Here is a 23084-nt window from a genome sequence, read left to right as displayed (position 1 = left end):
CCCCCCCCCCCCCCCCCCCCCCCCCCCGCAAAGGCAGAGAGAAATCAAAGGACTTCAGGGATGTGAGAGAGAAAGCAAGAACCTTAGGATTTAGGAACCAATTCCATCTCTGAGTATGGTTTCTGGAAAGAAGCAAATGCAATTATGACTGTCCACAACTTGGCTGGAAGAACTCCCTGGAGAAGCCACTGAAGAGAATAGTTTCAAAGATGACCAGCTTGGATTTGAGGCTTCACTTAGGGAACAATGAAAAGGTTTTCACTGGACATGATTGTCAAGAACTGTAGCCTGAAAGTCATGCACGTTACCCAGCTGCTAAGGAATCAGTACAAGCATTTCCAAGATTGTAGCTAATTTGCTCAGAGGCTCCTAATCATTTTTTCCCCACTTGAGGAGAACAGGGTTGCTTATTTCAGAGGGGCCTATGAAAGTTCAGACTCTGCTTCAGTTGCTACCTTGAAAAACTTAACCAGTGAGAAGGAAGGTGGAAGAGGTGACTTGCATCACCTTGAAGAAAAAGCCAAGTGAGGAGGCCGACTTAGATTCAGAGCGGAGTTTGAGAGGAATTCAGGAGCATACACGGTCAAGTACTCAAGACCTCACTTCTTTTCTGAGCATGTTGGGGGTTTAATCTTCCTGGTAGATGACCAAAACCTTTCTTCTCCCCAGCAGAGATGACAGGCAAGTTTATCTAAATGTCAGGCAGTTTTCAGGTGAGATACATTCAGCCTAAGGCTCCCATATAGCCCAGGGCCTTTAGCACCACCACCAATCTTTGTTCCTCCTGGTAAACTTTCATTTTTAACATTATGTATATATACACACTTAAAAGCAGTTCAGTGCTAACTCTTTGCTTGTTTGGCTCATCCTTGGGATGTTGAGATGTGGAATGGAGTATGTCACATGATCAAGCACCATTCCTGGACCCTGTTTTCTGATGCCCAAAGATCAGGCTTCTGGGCCTTTTATCAGGCACAATCGTATTGCATTGATAGCTAGATTTGGGGGTGAGGGTGGGGGACACATTACTAGCCAGCCCAGATCTCTCAAATTCTCCCACCACCTCTGGTGGTGTTCAGATGGGCTAAGAGAACTCCTTCCCATAGGCTGTCATTGCCCACTTACCTATCAGAAGTTGCCACTGATGGGAACAAATTGGTTTAGCACACTTCTGGGTTCCTTTGGATCCCCGGGGGAGGAAGTGGGATCTTTCCCAGAGGCCAGCAGACAGGTGGCATGCAAACAGGTCACCCCTTGAGCTGGAAAGGTGTTGCCTCTAAGCAGAACTGCCCCAGACCATAGTTCAGTCACCATTCTTTGCACTTCAGATTTGTCCTTTGGACTGTTAACGAACTAAAACAGCACTACCACTTCCCTCCCACCCCATCTTTTCTCTTCCATTCCCCTTCCCTCCCTTACCCATTGCACTTTTCCCACTCCGCTTGGGGGCTGTGTCACACCTCAGCATAAGCTAAGCTATACTGCTCTGGCTTCTTCCCACATCGCCGGGCAATGATGGCCAGATACAACATGAGGAGGGCCACCCAGTAGCAGCCATACAGGATGGCCCCAGAGACCAGGAACGCCAGCTCTGTCTCACTGAACAGATCCTGGCAATATGCTGTGTAGGCCAGTCCCCCTAGAAGGACTGCCACCCAGATGGACACAGGGATGAGGCCAATGAAGTTCACCACAATGGTTTTTCGGCCAGAGGTGCCCCAGCCAGACTTGTTGATGGTAGCGATGGCAAAGATCTTGGCTGGCAGGAGGCTGGACATATACAGAAGGGAATAGAGGGACATGAAGATCATTTCTGCATTGCCCCGAAGGAAGCAGGCATAGGTAGCCTTGATAATGCCCACCAGCTGCACTGTCAGCAAGAAGAGGAGAATATTCCAGATGCGGCCTCGGTAGAAAAGCTGTATGACCGTGGCAATGAGAAAGAAGGGGAAGAAACCTGTGACCACCGATTCGTAGGTCATCCAGAGGTGGTGCTTATGGAACCACAGAGAGTTGTAGAGCCACTCTCGGAAGTAAGACTTGCTCCAGCGGGTCTGCTGGTTGAGCCACCGGAGGTACTTGGTGGGAGTCTCTGTGAGGCACTTGGAGCGCGCTGTATACTTAGTCCGGTAGCCAAGGCTCAGGACTCGGTTGGTGAGGTGGCGGTCATCTCCAAAGCTGCACTTGCTGCCTAGGAACTTCTGATGGTACCAGTCCTCCAAGAATTGCTGGAGGAGGCTGTTGCGGTACATGCCCAAAGGCCCACTAATACACTGCACACAGCCGAAGTAGGACTGGCAGGCCCGCTCCACGTTGAAGGCCATCCAGTACCGCACACTGCTCAGGAAGGAGATCCACGAGTCATACTTGTTGAGGATCTGCAAGGGAACCGGAGATGCTGGGCCTCCTCACCTGAGGACATGAGCCCCAGGAGACAGACACCAGAAACCATGAAGCCTCCTTACCCTGAGTTCTGAATGCCATTGCTCAAATTCCTGGCTCTCAGTCCTAACCCAGCCAGAGCTAGAAACCTAAGGAGCCAACGACACCCAGTCATTCTCACTGTCATGTGCACGGACTAGCCCAGTGAAATTGCTCTAGCAGTTAAAGCCACCTTCAATCTCAGAAAAGCCACCTTCAATCTCAGAAAACAACCTGGACAGTGACAGAAGAGCCTGAGAAAGATGCAGCCTATCACCCCAGCCACCTCCCCTGACCCTTCTGCACTTGGAAAGCTTCTCGGGAAGACTTGGTGTGTTACCGGCAGTACCCTCTGGAAGATCTGGCCCCCTATTCTTAACTATACTGGCCCGTTCTTAACCATTCAGGGCAACTTCCTTAAGAACAAGGGTTTTCTCAAGGGTCAAACTTTGGAGGTGCTTGCTGCACCAATGCCCAAAAAAGCAGCACCCTCTGTGATCAGTAGCCTCAGGATACTGAGCCCCTCCTAGCAGCAGAGGCTCTACATACCTTAGTGGTTCTCTTCCCTGGGTTGAAAAAGAGCAGGATAGGGATTGGGTAGCAAGTGAGCCCTTTGCTACGTGTGACAACTGCCAAAGAAGAACCCTCCCCCCCCCCCCACTTCCAAAATACTAGACAGTCAGGATGCTCATTTTCCAGGCATATTCATTGCATTAGAAAGCAGAAAGTCTAGGCCCCACCCCCCAGGAATCCCTGATTACTTCTTACTTGTACATCTCCTCCAACTCCCCCTACTTGGGGGTCCTCCTCTAGTACTCGAAGCATCTCGATGGTGCAGGCTGGATCCAGCACAGTGTCAGAGTCACAAACCTGTAGAAAGGGAAGTGCATTCAGCGCATTTCGACCTGAGGCCTGTGATATACCACATGCTGCTCAGTGCTGAAGGGACATAACCACCTCTCCTACCACTAGCAGAGATCTAGGGAATAACAAAAAGAAGGAGAAGGAGAGTTTAGATACCAGGTTTGACAGCCACTGTGCTGAGAGACAAACCCAGAAGACTCGGTGCCAGGCCCGGAAAGGGAGAAAGGCTTAGCACTGGGCAAATGTTGAGCTTCTACAGAGCCAGGCTCCACAAAAATGGTCACAAAACATTGCCCCGGAGTCCCTGGGGAAAAAGGAGGAACACATTTTGAAATCAGATGACAGTACAGTAGCTAGGCCAGGGCAGGCAGACACTCCACATTAGGCCAAGAAAAGGCTCTTGCCAGAGGCTCCTGCCCACAGCGCTCTCCTAGGATTCTTAACGAGCTCCTCCCAGTTTCAGCCTCCGGCTTTGGGACAGCCTGCAGCCCATGTGCAGGATGCACCTACCCACGCATAGGCCCCCCCCACTCATATGGCTGTGAGGCCTTCTGTGCTGCTTCAGCCAAGTCACGGAGATCAGGGCACAGTTTGAGGGCTGTCCTCACCTGCGTTCTCTGTGAAGCCGGAGCTGGAGTCTGGTGCCTTATGCCACTTGGCCATCCTGACAGAGCAGCTGGACTTTACTCTGGAGGAGCATGGAGGCTGGCAGCTGCTGCCTCCAACCAGAGCCTAGGTCAAATCCTGCCCACTTGTCCACCTTCCCTACGGGGACTCATGCTCTGATTCTAACAGGTTGCTCCGTTCGTTATTAGTTGAACCTGAGCTGTGAACTCTCATCTGGGTGGCTGGCTCCTTGACTATTTTTCTAGAAAATTAATAGAGCCCAGATAACCACTGGCAGAACAACAGAGCAAGGAACAATACCCACAGATGAGCCTACACTCTGCTTTGCAAAAGCCTAAAATCCTTTTACTAAAGTTGCTAACCTTGCAGGAAGGGGGCTCCCCCCCCCCCCAAAGCCTGCTGGAGGACATGGTGGCTACAGACAAGCAGCTAAAGGTGGAGGGGGATCCTGGCAGAGCCATCACATCTGCTCCCTCCTGCCTCCCCACCAACCTCTGCCGGGCTCCCAGCGCTTCCTCAGCCTACAGGCCAAGCTTTCCAGGGTTGTGGGGTTCGGGGTTCAAGACTGCTTCCTCCCCTGAGCCTAATCCATTCTTCTTGCTGCTCAGCTTCCTTCACTCCAGGGAGGTCTTTCCAGCAGAGCAGGGTTAGGGTAGTTAGAGCTCCTGGCTGCCTGGGTTTCCCCACTGGCTGAAGCAGGGCTGTGTCCCTCAGGGAAAGACCCACCCGTAGCAGGGCTGTTGGAAGACAGGCTGGAATCCACCAAACGTGACGGAAGCCAAGGGTACCCCAGGCAGTGAGCCCAGAGCCATAAAGGGAAAGGCAGCCTCAGGTGTGTGAGCCTGTTTGCCAGTCCACCAGAACACACAAGTAATGCTCAGTCAAGGAAGATGTGTGGCAGGTTTTGGGGAATTCTGTGCTTCAAGGGAGCAGATGACAGTGTCCCAGGGGCTTTTCCTGTGCCCTCCGAGTCTCCAGGAAAGCTTCAGAGGCCCCTTGACCCTAGATGAACCATAGAATCAAATGCCTCAACATCCTTCCCTACAAGGCCAAGGAGGTCGTTGGGCCTAGGAAGACAAAAAAGGATGCAAATTTCAAAAAAGCCAAAACCAAAATGTCTGTGGCAAGCTAATTTTAGGTGGGTACCGCACAGAGCATTTCAATATTAGGGTCCTCAACATGCTGTCCTCAAGACTGGGTTGGTACATATGAGGGCTGCCATGACAGTCGCTATTTATTCAAGTGGTGTGCGAAACCCTGTGGCATGTGCAGAGAAGGAATCCAACAGAGAAACAGACGGTGTAGATGCTAGACCAAAACTCTGGGGTTCTGGGTGCAGTTTCTACTTGGTACTGAAATGTGAGCTTTCAATCAGTTCTTTCTAGGTTTTGTTATTTGAAAATTGGAGCTATGTAAACTGTGTCAACCTAATAAAATTTTCGGACTCACGTCAATGACAGTTTTGACTGGAAGCTAGGCTGGATCTGTTCAGGGTCCCGGCCTGCTGAGACTGCTGGAGGACTAAGCTGGGGGGTGACTCACTGCCACCTCACAAACGCAAATTTGACCCTGGGTAGAGGAAGACTTTTGGCCCATAACTAAAAATACCTGAGGGCTTTGGAGCAGGATTTCTTTTACTCTTTGCCACACCTTCTTATGGAGAGACTCATCTCCACGTTACCAGTGGCGAGGCAGTGTAGCCCAACAGATAAGGGCAGACTTGAGACAAACTGCCTAGGTTCAAATCCTGTCTTTGCACCTTAGTGCTGTGTGAGATTAGGCAAGTTACTTAACCTCCCTGTGCTTCAGGTTCACCTTCTGTGGGTGAAATAATAATAGTACTTATCCTCTAGGAATACTAGGAGGATTAAAAGAACTGTGTATGAAGCTCCTAAAACTGTGTGTGGTATGAAGTAAATGGCGTATGCCGATTTGCTCTGATTAGAAATGTGATACGAGTCCAGAGACCTGACCAAAGTCACAGAGCTAAGTAACAGAAGAACCAGGATTCCATCCCAGGTCTTTTTGACCCCAGGACTGCTGACCCTATCAGCATCTGTCCTTCTAAAGTGCAGAGGAGGGGTGTGCACAGGCCAAGAGACCTAAACTGGACCTAACATCCCTGGACAGGAGGCCCAGCTGGCTGGACATCTGCATGCTTCAGGGAAGGCACCCTTACCTGAATGTAGTCCACCGAATCGCCAAGAGCCTTGAACGCCGTGTACATGACCTCTCGCTTGCCTCCCCATTTCTGCATGATGCAGGAGAAGGTGCTGGTTCTCACCACATTCCGCACACGTTCCATGCCCTCCTGCAGGCTGGCCTCCGTCTCCCCTTCACCCGCCTCATGGAAGTTGCTGCGCCACACAAAGAAGCCAGCTTGCTCGGTGCCGCCAAGCACCTCATGGAAGATGTCCAGCATGTAGGCGTCCTCCTGGCGATTGCCATCCACAACCATGACCACCTTGAGGTCAGGAAAGGCAATGCGCTGGGCAGAGCGCAGGCACTTGCGCAAGTAGTCAGGGTCCTCCTGGTACGCGGCGATGCACAGTGCCACCGAGCGCCTTGACGGGGAGGGGAGTTTCAGCGGCCGGCCTGCCCGCCGCATGCGCCGGTGCTCCAGGAAGGCAAACAGGCTCTGGATGAGCAGGTGCAGGCCCAGGATGGCACCGTACAGGCCGAAGGACAGGTAGTGCTTTTCCGTGTGAATGAACTGGTAGCCTGTCACATAAGCTGCCAGGATGCCACCTAGCACTGCCAGGGCAAACAGGCTGGTGCCCACCACACGCAGGGCTGTCGTCAGCTGCACCGGCATCTGGTGGGAGGAGGGAGGTGTGGAGTCAGGCAGAAGGCAGCCTTTCTAGTCCATGGGACTGGGGGCGTTTTCTCTGGGCCTGGCCCAGAACGGGGCAAATGATCCACTAATAAAAACCACTGCCACTGCCTGCACATGACTAAGCCTGTTTGTGCAACTCAGAAGCCAGACTACTGGGGTTCAAATCCCAGCTCTGTCACTTAATGTCTGTGTCACTGTGTTCTGCTCCTTAGTTTTAACTTCTCTGTAAAGTGTGGACTGCAGCTCTAACCTTGTAGCATCTTTAAGGGCTAAACAGATTACATATGTAAAGCATTCAGAGTAGCATCTATTATTGTTAGACAAACCAAAGCCAGAAAGAGCTAGGTGATCCCCACCTGGTGGACGGCGTTCTTGGGGTGTGCATGACCCAAAGCTCTTCTAGGCAAGCTTTTGTGGGGGGGAAGCCTGAGGCCAGAGGCTGCTCTGAGCACATGAGGGGCCTGAGGAGAGCAAAGAGGAGCATGGCTAGGGAGGTAGCCAGTGGCTGGGAGCTTCTACCTGCCCTGTACCCACTAGGGAACCACAAGTGGGAGGGGAAGTAAAGCACAACCACCAACGAGGCCCATGAAAAAGTAGGAGAGGCAACGAGGAGAAAGAGGAGGAAACATAAAGAGGTGGGGAGGCAGCTTCCCTTCTTGAAACAGCAAAATGAGAGAAAGTTTCCCTGTGTCCTCTGCTTTCTCACCTTTTTCTCATTTACTGGAGAGGCAGGAAAGAAAGGGCAAGCAACCAGGGAAAAGCAGACAAGGACAAAAAGGAAATGAGAGCTGGGGTGTGGACAGCTCTCCTGGAAGCCCAGCAGTCAGGGTGCTGAAGGGAACTGCAGCCACCACTGCAGCATCCTGGGAGGGGGGGCGGCCTGGGGAGCCCCATCCACTCGGTCCTAGTGCCCGCACGGCACCACTGTGCTCGGCCACAGGCCCTGCCACTCCTGGGGATGCTGCTGGCTTTGGTCTGTGCGAAGTCAGGGCTCCCAGCAGCGCCCCATTGGGAACAGCTGTGTTTTAATGAAAAGAGCCTAGGACTCAGCACCGGAAGACTTGTGCTTGAGACACAGCTCTGCCGCCTCCTGGCCGCCTGACCTTGCCCAAGTTGTCTGAGACTTGGTGTCCCCACTAAGAGGGATTCTAATGGTTTCTTGTGCCATAGGTCTCAGGTAAACAACCTCCCTGAAATTAGAAGCACTTGGAGCCCTGAAGGACTACTCTAGTGGGGAGGCTGACTTGGGGAAGTGGGGAAGGTCTGATGAGCACAGCTCCCCACTCTCCATTCAGATCCGCGCCTTCTCCCCATCTACTCTCTTTGCCACCTGCCTAATCTGGAGAATCCCATTTCCAACACCACCCACCCACCACAGACAACGGGGTCTCACTTCCAACCTTGTCCAACTCTGGTCTTATTGGAACCAACCCCTGAGCCCCACTCCCAACACAAACGCACCTTCTTGCCAGGGGAACAGTGTCTGTTCCCTTACCACCTGCCACATAGTATGGGTAAGGAGCTCGCAGCCATTGCCTCAATCTGTCCGAGATTCAGGCACCAGCAGTATTCCGGCAGCTGCGGTCCGGAAAGTGCTATTGGCAGCCTGGCCTCTTCGGGAAGCGCGGGCTCCAGGCGCTCAGCCCCGCCGTCCCTGGGAGACTGCTTCCTTTGCAGGACTCCCAGCCTTCCCTGCCACCCCCACCCCCCGCGCGCCCCACCCCCGCCGCCATGCGCCTGCTGCCCAGGGGACCCCAGGGGCCGCACCTACTCCAGAAGCGTCCGCATCGCCCTCTAGACCTTACATGCCAAAGGGGCGCCTCTCGGCACCGCTGCCCACCTGCGCTGCAGGAAAGGGCAGGGGGCGCCGAGGCCAGCCCAGCAACCTGCCGGGTGCTGGCGCCCCGCCTCGGTGCAATGTCGGAGGCGGTGCCCACCAGGTTAATGCAGCCGGGAAGGCACCCGCCAAGGCTTCTCACCGCCGCCTGAGCCTCGCCTTCTGGCACAGGCGGCGCCGGCCACACCCACGTGCCGGTTTCCCACGACTCAACGGGGAAGGAACGGAAAACCCAAGAAATCAGTCGGACCAGGCCCCGCTCATCTCTCTGGGCCCCAGTTAGTTACCTTGGCAAAGTGTGCCTGCAGACAAAGGCAGCATCTCCAATGTCGCCGGCCCTTCCTTTCTCAGGCAGAACCCCCAACCCCGCACACGAATTGCAAGCACTACCCTGGCACCCCCTACCCCACCGAGGACCAATAAGGTCCCACAGCCAAAGACCCCAGGAGCAATCAGGTGGTGGGAAGGGGCGCCCCTGCCCAGACGCGGGGCCGTGCCAACCCAAGCGGGCGAAGGGGAGCCTAGACCGCCTCTCATCCACCGCCCCCCGCCCATTTCGCTCATAAGGGATCCTCTTGAGCTCGGTCCCCGTAAGTATAATGCGCACCCGGGCTTCAAGGGCATGAGGTTGGGGGGAGTTCCCTAAGACACTTCCCCTGCACATCCAGATGACGGAAGGAGAAAATCCTCAGCCAAGGACGCACGCCGCCAATCTACACCCGAAACTTTGCGGGGCTGCCAGTGTGCAGCCTCTCCAGCTGACAGGTGTGCCCTGCTACGAGGCCCACACTCAGCGGGATGGAAACTTGTGCGCGGGGCTGGTGCTCTTTCCCTTGCGTCCGGCCGGCCGCCCACCCACCCTCGCCGCCCCTCCGAGCCGGCTAGGAAAGGGGAGACCGGGCCCAAGGATACACGCGGCCGTGGCCCGGCTGACCCGCCGGGACCCAAGTGCTGGTCATTTTAGTGCCGGACAGGTGCGAACCCCCAGGCGAGAGTGGGGGAGGGAGAGACTCCAACCAGCCTCGTGCCCCGCACCGCCGTCCGCCCCCTAATCCATTCACAAAACAGGAGCCGCAAGGGAGGAAGGGAGGAGAGGCTGGAGGAAGACAGGATGGAGGAAGAAAGGGAGGAGGGGTCAGTGGGGAGGGGGCTGCAGGAACCACCGCCAGGGCGCCCGGAGATACCGCAGCCCTCAGCCGGCCTGCCGGCGCCGCACGCGGCGCCCGCGCAGCCGGGGAAGCCGGTGGGGATCCGCGGTGCTCGGCAAGCGGCACCCCTGGAGCCCGGCGCAGCCCCCGCGCGGCGCGGCCCGCCCCTCCGGTGTGGCCGGCTGGCCGGCCCCGCGCTCACCGTGCCGCCGGCTGCCCGCGCTCCGGTGCTCAGCAGGCCCGCGGCGGCTCCATGCCCCTCCTCCCGCTCCTCGCCGCCGCCGCGCCTCGCTCCCCGGTGCACTGCCGCCGCCGCGCGCTCCGACTGACGAGCGCCGGCCCCACGGAGCCGCCTTTAAGTACCGAGCGCGCATCCGCCGGGAGAGGCGCCCTCCTCCCGCCCCAGGGCCGGGAAAGTTGGGAAGAGTGGGAGGGCTCCCCCCGAGGGCCGCGAGGAGCACCCCCTTCTTAGCTCAGCAGCGGAGGGCTACACGCGGCCGGTGCTCGGCGGTCCGCGGGGTCCCGCGTGCACGAGGCTCCAGGTTCGGTCTCTGCGCCCTGGGAAGGTGGGTTTCCCCAAGGCGGCCAGAGGCCGAGCTCCTCCGCGCTCGCCTCGGGGCCAGCTGCCCAGGAGGCGGCGGTCATTGTGCTCAACCTAGAACCTGAAGCGTTAACTTTCAATATAACCCCTAGGGACTTCCAAAACTGTTAACTCTCCGGCCCCCCTCCCCCCGCGCCCCGCTTTCTAAAGCCTCAAAATCTACTCACTCTGCAAAACGACGGAGGTAACGGAAATCTTCCCCCGACTGCGGCACGCGGAGGGGTTGTTCGCTGTATAGGGTACTCCCTAAAACCAAGACAGATGAACCTTTCTGCCGGCAAAAAAAAAAAAAAAAAAAAAAAAGAGGCGCAGAAGAGAATAATTGTCAAATATAAAAAGACTGTTCAAAGAAGGTGTTAACAATTGTGACAAGCTTAGCTTTGGATTCCGCAGTGAGGCGCTGATGACTTTAAGGGTTTGCAAAAGCTCCAAATGGTTTTGCAGGAACCTTGGAAGTTCCGGTGTCTTAAAGCCAAAACCAATTCCTCCTCCCCTTTTTTTACACCTTTATTTCCGACGTCCATAACCTCCTAAAATTCCCAACTGACCTTATAGCCAGTGGTTTTCAGGTGCTGGACTTGGATGAGATGGGGGGAGGTCGGGGGGGGGGAGTTTTTAGCAGAGGAAATTTAGAACCAGCTAAATTAGAACCCTATTTCTAAATCTCCGGAAAACTTGAAGAGAAATTATAATTAAAGACTAGTAAACAATGAATTTACGTGTCCTCCAAACACACCCGAGATCATTTCATCCCCTCTTCCCAAGCTGCACCACATTCATAGGAATCTGAGTCGCGGTCTGCAAGCTGCTCTTCTCAGAAATCTTAGGGGCTCAGGGACTTGCCTGCCCACCCTAGGCTCTAGGCCACAGAGCTCATTGCTGGGTCCCCCCAGCAAACAGAGACCCCTGGCAAAGACACCTACTCCACCCACTCCCATCTCCCATTACAGAAAGCCCATCGTTTCACACTTTGGCTCTTGAGAAAATCATCACTAATATGCTACATGGTTTAAATACTCTTTTTTGTGTGTGTTTTAAAAACTAGTAAGGGGCGCCTGGGTAGCTCAGTCTGGTAACCACTGGACTCCATTTCGGCTCAGGTCGTGATCTCATGATCCATGAGATTCAGCCCTGCAGCGGGCTCTGTGCTGACAGCACTGAGCCTGCTTGGGATTGTCCCTCTCCCCCCACCCCGTCTCTCTTTCTGTCCCTCCCCTGACTCTCTCTCTCAAAATAAATAATTAAACACGGGGGGGAACCCCAAAAACTAGTATTGAATCCACAATGGGAATGTATTTTGAAACTTGAGACAGGACCTAAGAAGAGCTAATACTGTGCAGGTGGAGCCTCTGGTTAAGAGGAAGGCTTTGGAGTCCTCAGTGTATTCCTCCCAGAAATGGGATTGAATATCTACTTAATAGGGTTGTTACAAAATTGAAGAGACTGGCTGAAAGCAGGTGCTCAGTGAAAGTTAACTCCATTTATCCTCCACCAGAGAAGAGCATCTGTTTGCAAATGTTATGGATTCTACAAGCTCATTCCTGCAGGATGTGATACTCAGTGACCAGAAATTCAGAGATCAGTGTTAATGAAAACAAAAATGCCTTGTCTCAAATGCATTATGGACCCCCAGAGCCCCAGGCCATCTCCTCCACATTCAGGGGCATCATTACAGAGCCTGCAGTTGCCAGAGACTAGAAGAGCTATCTGATCCTACCTGCCACCCCAATTTGCAACCTGCAATATTTTAGATCAGGGAAAACAAGCAGGGGCTGGGTGGGGACAAAAGTGAGCATATCGGGGTGCCTGGGTGGCTCAGTCAGTTGGGCGTCCGACTTCGGCTCAGGTCATGATCTCGTGATTCGTGGGTTCGAACCCCGTGTCAGGCTCTGTGCTGACAGCTAGCCCAGAGCCTGGAGGCTGCTTCGGATTCTGTGTCTCCCTCTCTGACCCTCCCCTGCTCACACTGTCTCCCTCTCTCTCAGAAATAAATTTTAAAAAAGTTAAAACAAAAAAAGTGAGCGTATCTGCCTGGGAGGAGTGAATATCCCATTTAAAGATCTCCCTGTAAGAAAAAGGGCACAGGTGCCTATTGTCAACAGAAATCTGAAGTCCAGGTTTTTATGGGAAATCTAATTTTTAAGTGTTAGCAACAAACTCAAATGTTGAAAGAAAAAAAAGAAAGTACAGGCCAGGCAAAATGTGTCTGTGAGTCATATATAGCCAACCGGCTGCTCGTAAGCGACCTGGTTAGAAACTTCCGTTAGAAGGAACGGAATAGCCAGTTTGGAAAGATCCTGTCTGCCCTCAACGCAACAGCAGCAGGACATCTCTGGGAGTAAGTTTCCTGGGGATATCCCAGGATCATCCCACGCCTAGTTAATTTCTAAGGCTTCAACTTTGTCCCTCAACTTTGTCCCCTAGGCTTATTGCTTAGCTCACTCAGTTGGCTCCAGGGAGTATTATAGTTGGTGGGCTAATCAATTAAAAACTCCTAAATGAACACCAGGTCCAGATGCAACCTCATGAGAACAGTAAACCTTCTGCCCATACCAATTGGCTTGGCCCCCTGAATGGCTTCCCATAAGAAGCAAATTCCCTTTTTCTGATCTGCAGGGCCAGCAAAGCTGTTATCAGGCAGCAAGTAGGGTCTCTACCTTTATGGCCAGCCTATGCCAGGGAGGATTTGACTGTAATTAAGATCCAGTTTGTGGTGCCCTATATGCTTTCAGCTCTTCAAGGGCAAGAGGGAGGAATCTTTAAGGGGCTGATACAATAAAGCTCAAGTTTATCTCTGCTTCCCACTGGGGATTTAAGACTAGGACTAATTCCACACCTAATCACTTAAACACATGAATTCAGATGTTGTTGAATTGGCTTTTACATGGGTTCCAAAGAATAAGCCTCTTCATTCAGCTCAGGAGTAGAAGATGTGTGCTGTATTTCAATATTCACTTAACAAACACTGAAGACTGGCTCTTAGGAGAGAATGATGCTTTGACACCAGAAAGCCTCAGGCTGGTCCCTGCCATCTAGACAGTTATCCATTTTGAAGACAAACACACTCGAAAAATGGCCACCATACAAGGCAATTTATAACTAAATGTTGATGAGAGAATCCAACTAGAAGAGTTGGAGGATTTCAGGAAAGAGATCTCAGGGAGCTAGAATGGGTTGAGCAGAGTTTCACGGAGAATTTGATATCACTATTCTAGATGGGAAGAGTAGCCTAAGAACAAGAGCAGGTAGAAGAATGGATGAGGTATGTTTGAAGGACCGTGAAGAAGAGCCTGGATTGGGGCGCCTGGGTGGTTCAGTCGGTTAAGTGTCCAACCTCGGCTCAAGTCATGCTCTCAGGGTTCATGGGTTCAAGCCCCGTGTTGGGCTCTGTGTTGACAGCTAGCTCACAGCCTGGAGCCTGCTTCGGATTCTGTATCTCCCTCTCTCTCCAACCCTCCCCTGTTCACGCTGCCTCTCTCTCTGTCTCTGTCTCTCTCTCTCTCCAAGAAATAAATAAAACATTAAAAAAATTTTTAAAGAAGAGCCTGGATGAAAGAAGACATTTACACTGAAGGGGCGCCTGGCTTGGTTCAGTCAGTGGAGTGTGCAACTCTTGATCTCGGGTTGTGAATTTGAGCCCCACACTGGGTGTAGATATTACTTTAAAACAATAAAATCTTGGGGTGCCTGGGTGGCTCAGTCGGTTAAGTGTCCAACTTCAGCTCAGATCACAATCTCGTGGTTCATGGGTTCGAGCCCCACTTTGGGCTCTGTGCTGACAGCTTGGAACCTAGAGACTGCTTCAGATTCGTGTCTCCCTCTCTCTCTTTCTCTCTGCCCCTCCACCACCTATGTTCTCCCTCTCTCTCAACAATATATAAACATATAAAGAATTTTTAAAATATCTTTAAAAAAATTTTACACCGAAGAACCTGCAACAGTACCTGCGATAAGAAGTGCCTGGCAAATTCTAGCTGCAGAAGAGGAGGATGCTAAGGGCAGATTCTGAAAGCCTTGAATGACTGAGTAAGGAGTTTGGGTTTTATCTGGTGATGATGGAGAACTATTGAAGAAGTCTGAGCACAGTAGGAATAGGATACAAGGACTGTGTGGGGATGGCTGAGCTGTGGTTTGGGGTAGGGGGCGGGCGTGGGTGGAGGAGGCGTGTTAGCAAGCCCATAAACCACAGCAAGGGGGCTGCCCGCGGGGAGAACTGTTGGTGCTGCCCCAAGGAAGCAACGTTAGGGGCAGGCAGTGTCACTGTCTTGGGCACAAGTGGCGGGGAAGTGGAGGAATCATCAAGAGAAAGAGACTCCTATCGTTTGCAGGGTGGAGTGGGCCATTCTCAAAGCTTTGAAAGGTTTCAGGTAAGCAAAGCTGACAGATCCACAGAGATTTCATCATTCCGCCAGTTTTTAAATCCAAACTGTGTAATGTGCAGACACCTTGCACCAGCAGGAGTCTGCCATTCAATCTCCCTTGTCCTCGCTGGTGCCTGGAGCTGCAGGCCAGCCCTGCCAGGGCCCAGGTGCTGCTCGGCTCCGCTCCGCTGGCGGTGAGGGGCGGAGGGGCGTTGTGCCTCCACAGCCGCCCCCCTCACCCTCTGACCTCACGCCTCAGTGCCCCTCGATGGCATGCAGCCCGCAGCTTCCAGCGAGGCAAAGCAGAATGGGGAATGGCAGCCAAGCTGTCCCTCCAGGCTGCCTCCCATCAGCTTCCCTGGGCTGAACAGAATCAACACCTCCTGAAGCTAATGAAGGTGAATTTAAAGTGGCCTCCAAAGAATAGCAGGTTATGTCCCCCCAGCTGACTAAATAGGGCTTCCTCTTCAAGGCAGCTTAATCTGCAATACCAGTTAATACATAATTCAAAGTGGAAAGTGTGTGCCTTGACTACGGCGAGGCAGCTACTCCCAAACAAAGTTGCCCTTTCATGCCTTCCCCTCTTGCTGACAAGTACTCTGTAATCAGTACCATTTCTAGGTGCTATGTTTGAAGAAGCAGGTGTAAGGACTTTTCTGTCCTGCAGTTACAATGGTGAGACTTTAACTCCAGTCTCTCTCTCTCTCTTTCTCTCTCTCTCTCTCTCTCTCTCTTTGGATGGAAGAATCATTTTCATTTCAAATTAAGGGGCCTCTGCTCTGCTGGCAGCAGAGCCGTCAGCTCCTACTGAGGGGCCAGGTTCTTTTATGCTGACTTGAAGGTCAGGATTAGGAGGGCACACCAGAACGATAACCGATAACCAAGTATCAGATCAGAAATGGAGATGCTTTTCTTGGAATCCTGAACAGAAAAAGCCCTTTCTGGCCATTTTTTCTTTTTTTTCCTCTCCTAGGTGAATGCAGAAAAGGAATCCAGAAGGTGATTTTCAACCATAATCACCTTCTTGTGGGGATACGGTGTAGCTACTAAAAACTATGTTCATGAAGACAGCAAGCAATATGCAAAAATGTTTATGATGCAATGTTAAGTTAAAAAAAGGCAGGATACAAAATTGTCATGTATACATGACTACGCTCACTTTGTTGCTTTTTTTTAATGCTTACTTAGTTTTGAGAGAGACAGAGAGACAGAGACAGACAGAGCGCGAGCAGGGGAGGGGCAGAGAGAGAGGAGGGAGACACAGAATCCAAAGTAAGCTCCAGGCTCTGAGCTGTCAGCACAGAGCCTTATGCAGGGCTTGAACCTATGAACTGTGAGATCATGACCTAAGCCGAAGTCAGACGCTTAACTAACTGAGCCACCCGGCTGCCCTTTTGTTGCTTTCTTTTAAATCCTATAAAGTAAACGGCAAGAGAGAAGTTCACCTAGATATCAATATCAGGTTTGTCTAGGTAGTGGAACAATAGATTTTTTTCTCTTTGCTTCTTTCTCTGTGGTCTTCAATTTTCTATTAATAAGAATAATAATTGTGTAATAAGAATGTATTTTAAATGATATGAGCCCTGAATTTGTACAATTTCCTTCTAAGCTGAGGCTAGGTGGGATATAGTCTGTATCACACATAGGTTGAGGTAGAAAGGGTTTGGGAACCTCAGTCTACAAAGAAAGCAGTAAAAGGGCACCTGGCTGGCTCAGTCAGTTAGAGCATCTGACTCTTGATCTCAGGTTTGTGAGTTCCAACCCCACGGTGGGTATAAAGACTACTTAAACACGCATGCGCGTGCGCGCGCGCGCACACACACACACACACACACACACACACACACACACGTTGGGAGGGCCAGGATATAGATAGGATTAGTGGTAGTCAAAACTTGAGTAACTTGCTTTATTTAAATCCTTCCCACTGATCCTTTGAGAGAATTTAGCAGGGAAGGAGGCAGTGTGCATCTAGCACCTTTGAGTGAATTATAAAAAGACTTCCTCCTGGCAGTGTAGCCCTGAGCCAGGGTACATGGTTTGCTTGGCATGCCCCAGCTGGCGTCCGCCCCCATCCAAGATCACAGTGATCCTGGGTAAGGGAAGGGGGCACACGTGAATATGGGCTCTAGGTACACCCTGAAGGATGCTTTTCCTGAATAAAAGCATGTGCAAGAATGATGTCAACAGCATGGCACTGAGGCTGCAGGAAGCCCCAGGGACAGGTTCTCCTCTGGGTGTGGTAAGCACCCCCCTGCAAGTACCCATGTGTGTCCCCCCACGCCCACATGCGCATGCCACTCTCTGTACCCAGAGTGGACACGTGCATTACTGGCTCATTACACAAGCGCACACCCACTTTCTGGACTTGAGTAGAACACTCTCACAGTCTGTAGTCCCAGCCCCTGTATCAGCAGGAGGGAAACAGATAGTTTCAGGTAACCTTGTTCCAAATTCATTTGGCTCTTGTTACAATAACATCCACAACAGTTTGAAGCGTGCTGGCATTTCTGCTTTATGTCCCCTTTCTTGATGAAAGACATCATTAGTCACTGTCACAGAGGAAGTCCAAAGCTGGGTCCTCCATAAAAGCAATTAGAGAAGAGCCAATGGTGGAGGCAGTTCCCATCAACTCTTCACAGGGAAGGACCTCCGTCCAACCGCACAAAGCATGCCCTACTACCAGATTTTCTTTGGCTACGAACCGCCCCCCTCCCCCCCCCCCCCCCCCCCTTTCTCACAAGGAAAACTAACACATCGGTTCTGGGCTCTGGCTGTTGCACAAGAGACTTTTAAAACCTTGGAGCTTTTTAAAAAACACTAATGCCTGGACCCTATCCCAGATCAATTTAGTAAGAATCACTGGGGGTGAGCCCCAGGCTTGAATTTCTTTTTTTTTTTTTTTAATTCCTTAGGCGATTGATTCTATTAAGCATACGAGGTGGAGAACACGATCTGAGGACTCTCCTCGGCTGAGATTTGCAAATGCATTTCTGGCACCAGGAGGACGGCAGAGAGCCAGCCGACCCCGATCCCAGACGGGAGCTCCAGAGCATAGACATGTCTGTCCATTTCCCTCTAGCACCTTGCCTGCTGCACCTGACTGAATTAACTGCCCTTAAAAACTGAACAATGAACTAATGAGCTACTAAGGCAGAAGAAAAAAAGAAAAATGAAAAAGGATGCTGATCCGAACTGGAAGTTAGGAAGGTAGAGCCAGGGAGAAACACAGAGGGGGACAGGACCAGACGGGAGGATCGGTCCCCACATCTCCGCAATACACCTGGAATTGGATCAACAGCCTTTTCGTTGGCTCAGGGGCTGCCTGACTTCTCTAGGAGAACAGGGGAGTGGGGGAAAGCAGCCCCCCTTTGTCAATGGCAGGACAGAGCTGCCAAAACCCGCCTTGGATCAGCTTTCAGTTTCTAAACAGAACCTCTGCATTTTGGGGGCTTTTCCTACCAACCCAAAGGAAGGGTTACGGTACTGGGTCTGAGCTGCTCTCTTTGGGAGCATGGAGTCCCCATGACCATCTCTCTCCCTTGGTCCTGGCCTTGGCCATGAAGAAATTCCCACATGGCTGATGCTGGAGCCCCCAACACTGCTACAGTTTCTTTGGGGAGTTTAGTGGGGGCGGGGGAGCTCATCCCACCCTCCAGCTCTCTGAAGCATCAGCACCACCATTCTTTCAGTAAAGCCAGTCTCATTCATGCTGGCCCTTCCCTAGGATTAATACGGTCACCACAAGGTTTGAAGTTGTGAAAGTGGTCTGTGGTCTAATAAAAGGTGTGTGTTGTCTGTGGTGGAGGCGGGGCAGGAACGATTGTTGGAGTTCTAGAGACTCTGGAAGTGTGGAGCAGGTGGCTTTGTTCTCCCCAGGGCCAGGCTATCTTGGCGTGCGATGACTAGGGCTGTACATCAGAAAAGCCGCACCCAGGCACTGTTCTGAGCAGGCTTCAGCTCTGAGGCAGACAGTGAAGATTAAATCTTACATCATTTAATAAGCCACTTAAAGGCCCCGCAGCTTTACCTAGTTCCCCAGCAGAGAGGGCGCTGCTGCAGCTCCGAGCTCCCTGCCAACTGCTCTCAGCGGAGATCACGGAGATCACGGCTCCCTGGCTCCTCGGCCAGCTGCTCTGGGACCTGGGACGGAAGCAGGTGCTGGCCACGTGGCTAAGCCTAAGCACCCAGGAACAGAGTTTCTCTGCCCTACCACACTCTCATCTCCCCTCCCTCTTTCTCTCTCTCTCCCCACATGTGAGAACTTACCTGTCTGGACCTTATTTTTCCCTTCTGCAAAGGAAGGCTGTTAATTCCAGTCTCAGTTTTTTCTCTCTCAGGGATGGTATGGGATAGAACTATCAATGTATTTAAGCGAGAAGTATAGACACAACAGATAATAGTTTAAAGGGATCCACTGTGGTCGTTCTGAAAATGGAATCTGAGAACTGAAACCCTGCTTCCAGGAGATGAAAAGGTAAAAAATAGAACAAAACAAACAGCCAAACTTCAAAGGGGACATTTCTGGGCTCTGATTGGATTTCATGGGAAGACGTTCTATGTTTTTTATCTCACTCACACACACACACACACACACACACACACACACACACACACACACACACACACACACACACACCATGGCTCTCTGCCTCCTCTGCTCCCAGGAAGGCAGTCTCAGGTGCCTTCTACCTAAGCCACCCCCAGAAAGAATATTAAGGCTTTAAATAAGCAATTTGTGAAAGCTCTCGAAGTATAGGAGCAAGAAGTCTGGGGAGTTTTATCAAATCTCATCTCTAGTTGCTGGGCAAACAACAAGGTTGGACACAAGTTCAGACAGAAGTTCAGGTGTCTGAGGCTGAGGCTGGGGTTGCTGTATGAGGACACTACTTGGAGGGAATCAGGGCAGACAAAGGTGGTCCATTTAACTTTTTTTAAACTTTTAAAATTTATTTTTGAGAGACAGAGCACAAGTGGGAGAGGAGCAGAGAGAGAGAGGGAGACACAGAATCCGAAGCAGTCTTCAGGCTCTGAGCTGTCAGCACAGAGCCTGACAAGGGGCTCAGACCCACAGACTGTGAGATCATGACCTGAGCTGAAGTCAGACACTTAACCAACTGAGCCACCCAGGCACCCCAAAGGTAGTCCATTTAAACAAGCAGGGAATCTTTCTTTATCCTCACCTATATTAAGAACACTTTTAAAAAAAAAAAAAAAAAAACATTTGGAAACATAGTATCTATTGGGTAACAGCAAAGCACATTGGTTAAAAGCCCAGCTTTGGAGCCAGACTGCCTGGGTCCAAATACTGGTTTAGCTACTTATCACTGGGTATGTAATCTGGGGCAAGTAATTAGCCTCTTGTGTGCCTCACTTTTCCCATCCGTAAAACAGGGATAATAATAATACCGACCTCACAGGCAAAGTGGGAGGATTTAGTGAATTAATATACCTCAAATGCGCAGAAGAACACAATAAGCTCTTTATAGTGTTAACTGGTTATTATGCGCAGTGCTGGAGAGCAGTCATTTATCCTGGGTTTTACAAGATGAACTTCATACTTTGAGGTCCCATCAGACCCTATGTCCTGAGTCTGGTTTGGGAACCATGATCATTATCCTGGGAACACTCCAAACCCCTTGAGAGGGCAAACCCTAAATCTTAGGACAGAATCTCAGAACTGAAAGCCTGGTAACAATTGTTTTTTATTTTTTTTTAGCAGGCTGTACACCCAACGTGGGGCTTGAACTCACAACCCCTAGATCAAGAATCACATGCTCTACTGACTTAGGGGGTCAGGTGTCCCTGGTAAGGCTTTTCTGGAAGGCTTGCACGGCCTCAGGATTTCTCTCCAGGATGAGGACTTGTAAGCTGGTGAGTGTATCTGCCAAGTGTGTTATGTGCTCCCACTAGTGGTTTGGTATACAGAAAACTCTAGCCCCTGAAGATGTACCAGTCCTTGAACTATTTAGGGAATGGTGTCGACCGTTTGCTGTGGAGACTGAACCTGTATTTCACAGATATTAAAACAATGTTAACTGAGCAACAATGTCAACAATTCCTCTGAGCATAGAGGAATGCATCCAAAAAGCACACACTTTTTTGGTGGACATTTTGGTACTAATATTTAAAAATGTTCAAAGCATTTTGATCCAACGTTCTGACCTCTTAAGACCTAGCTTATAGAAACACTTCAGTATGCAAACAATTATGTCGAGAATCACTGAAGAATCACTGAAAATAGCAACAACTCCAATGGACCATCAAGAAACAAATGCTGAGGGCACCTGTGTGGCTCAGTTGGTTGAGTGTCCAGCTCTTGATCTCAGCTCAGGTCTTGATCTCAGGGTCATGGTCCCAGGGCCTTGAGTTCAAGCCCTGCATTGGGGTATGTGCTGGGTGTGAGCCTACTTAGAAAAAAAATGCTTAGGAGTGCCTGAGTGGCTCAGTCAGTTATGCATCCAACTCTTGATTTTGGCTCAGGTCATGATCTCACAGTTCATGGTGAGTTTGAGACCCATGTGGGGCTCTGCGCTGATGGCATGGAGCCTGTTTGAGATTCTCTCTCTCTCACTCTCCCTTTGCCCCTCCCCACCCTCTCTCTCTCTTTAAAAAAAAAAAAAAAAAAAAAAAAAAGCTTAAACCAGCTGTAGCTCACCTATAGTACAAGACATGCCCCATCTCAAAAGAGAGAGATCTATAGGTGCTGGCAGGAGAGTGTTTCCGAGATACACAATTAAGAAAAAATATGTGGGACACTATTTATGGCTCAATCCAATTTTTGTTTTTGAAAGCAGTAATGTATGTCTGTATTTGTTTGTGGAAAGTATGAAAGGAAAGAAAGATCTGAAGGCATATACACCAAGCTGTCGGTGGTAATCTTGGGGTAGGAGCAGAGGTGAAGTTGTGGGAAGTTTTCTTATTTTTGTTACATATGTATTACACACACACACACACACACACACACGTACTCACGCGCACATGCGCAGCCCAGGTATCTGCACTTCAGGGCTCTGTCGCTCCCCGGTGGTCTTGGCGGTGGTGTGGGGCGAGCGCGGGGGTCTCAGTAGGCATGTGGCAGCCTGTGTCAGCACAAATCACACTACAGCTTCATGGGACACCCATGCTGCAACCCCTGAGTTTTCTTCTCAAACTGTGCTCTAGTCGAAAAGTTTTTGCTCCCATACTCATTTTGGGGGGGTGAGGGGCGGATGGGGAGAGGCTCTATGGTATTTAACAGATGTTCAAGAGTCTGGCTGAGACCCAGGAAACATGCGGCCAAATCCCACCAAAGCAACAACTGCTTGTCTCCCAGTTCCACGAGGCTGTTGTGAGAATCAGACAAGGTTTTGGGTGCAAAACGACTTTCCTAACGAAAGGGAAGAAAGGGAACGCAGAGGAACTGATCCTCCTGTTCTCTGCCCCACGGGGACTGCAGAGGGTCACAGGGAGGAAGGGCAGTCCCTGAGCCCTCTGGGTAGCATGGAGCTTGGGAGTCCGGAAGAACAGTAGAGAGGAATGACAGGGGATGATTCTTCAAATAAGTGGGCACAGTCCCTTCCAGGGCGGATAATGGGGGGTCTGCATTCCCTCTTCACCTGCCAGTAGCCGCCCCCCGCTCCTGCCCCCCCCTCCCCCCGAGAAGACAGCTTCCCAGCCCCCAGCAGCACAGGTCTCAGTTCCAAGCAAGCCACAGGCACTGCGCACTGCAGTGAGGCTGCTGCATGTGACTGCAGAATGTCTGCGGCTGCAGAACTTGCCGGAGGACACGGCCAGGCTCTCACGGGTCACGCCTGCTGCCGCCCAGGGGCCAGGCAATGGAGGCGCCTCGTGGTCAGAGGAATAGTGGCGACCTCGCACAGCCCACCCTGGAGCTCCACCCTCCTTTCTCATTCTCTGCCTTGCCAATGACATTCCAGCTGAGATTCCGGATCTCTGTGCAGAAAGACTCCAGAAGCCAGTCTGGTTTTGCACAGGTCAGAATCACTCCCCAACTTATTCCTCCCAAACGATCCACTTTCACATGTCTTAGCCATCCCTCCACCTCAGCAAAGCGCTGCTGAGGCGGGCAAGACTCCATTCGCTACCCACGTCCCCCCCAGACACACTGAGGAAGGGTGGGGGCAGCGGGTGGATGAGGACAGACTGACACATTTGCTTTCCAGGGAAGGAGGATGGTGAAGAGTGGGGCTCACCACTTCATTCCAACTGAGAAAAAAAAGTGGCGGGGTATGAAACTCCTTTGGGCTACACGCCATTTCCCATTTTACAGCATTCCCACACTCAGCCTCAAAGCACTGATGCAGAAGGGGCTTCAGGGAGAAACAGGTCTGTGGCTGCCCCCCTTGCTCAGAGTGCCCCGCAAGGCTCGAGGGCTCCGGCACGTCAC

The 23084-nt window shown here is 51.5% G+C and overlaps 1 protein-coding gene across 3 annotated transcripts; it reads right to left on the bottom strand.

Annotated features, from left to right (window-relative positions):
- Positions 1-11: 11 nt before the first annotated feature.
- On the bottom strand, positions 12-10583 carry HAS3 (hyaluronan synthase 3). Of its 3 annotated transcripts, none has more exons than XM_039222289.1 (4): positions 10502-10583; positions 6092-6727; positions 3190-3291; positions 12-2378 (listed from the first exon to the last, which is right to left on the bottom strand). In XM_039222289.1, exons 2-4 carry the CDS (start codon positions 6725-6727, stop codon positions 1455-1457), a joined length of 1662 nt encoding a protein of 553 aa, XP_039078220.1. In that variant the 5' UTR covers positions 10502-10583; the 3' UTR covers positions 12-1454. The 3 variants fall into 3 exon arrangements, with proteins under 3 accessions (XP_039078220.1, XP_039078212.1, XP_039078224.1); XM_039222281.1 differs by lacking the exon at positions 10502-10583 and adding an exon at positions 9936-10043; XM_039222293.1 differs by lacking the exon at positions 10502-10583 and adding an exon at positions 8210-8273.
- Between the last annotated feature and the right edge of the window lie 12501 nt (positions 10584-23084).

This window comes from Hyaena hyaena, unplaced genomic scaffold (genome assembly GCF_003009895.1).
Source record: "Hyaena hyaena isolate Hyena2069 unplaced genomic scaffold, ASM300989v1 scaffold_18, whole genome shotgun sequence".
Taxonomy (NCBI): domain Eukaryota; kingdom Metazoa; phylum Chordata; class Mammalia; order Carnivora; family Hyaenidae; genus Hyaena; species Hyaena hyaena.
The sequence above is the reverse complement of the archived record's forward strand: the minus strand, read 5'-3'. Positions and strand labels throughout refer to the sequence as shown.

Bases quoted from the DNA above. Each gene is read 5' to 3' on its own strand.
- HAS3 (XM_039222289.1), bottom strand. From the start codon at position 6,727: ATGCCGGTGCAGCTGACGACAGCCCTGCGTGTGGTGGGCACCAGCCTG. The intron at 3,292-6,091 runs GTAAGGGTGCCT...CCCTTTCTACAG, and splicing joins ATTCGGTGGACTACATTCAG to GTTTGTGACTCTGACACTGT. The intron at 2,379-3,189 runs GTAAGAAGTAAT...GTTCCCTTGCAG, and splicing joins GAGTTGGAGGAGATGTACAA to ATCCTCAACAAGTATGACTC.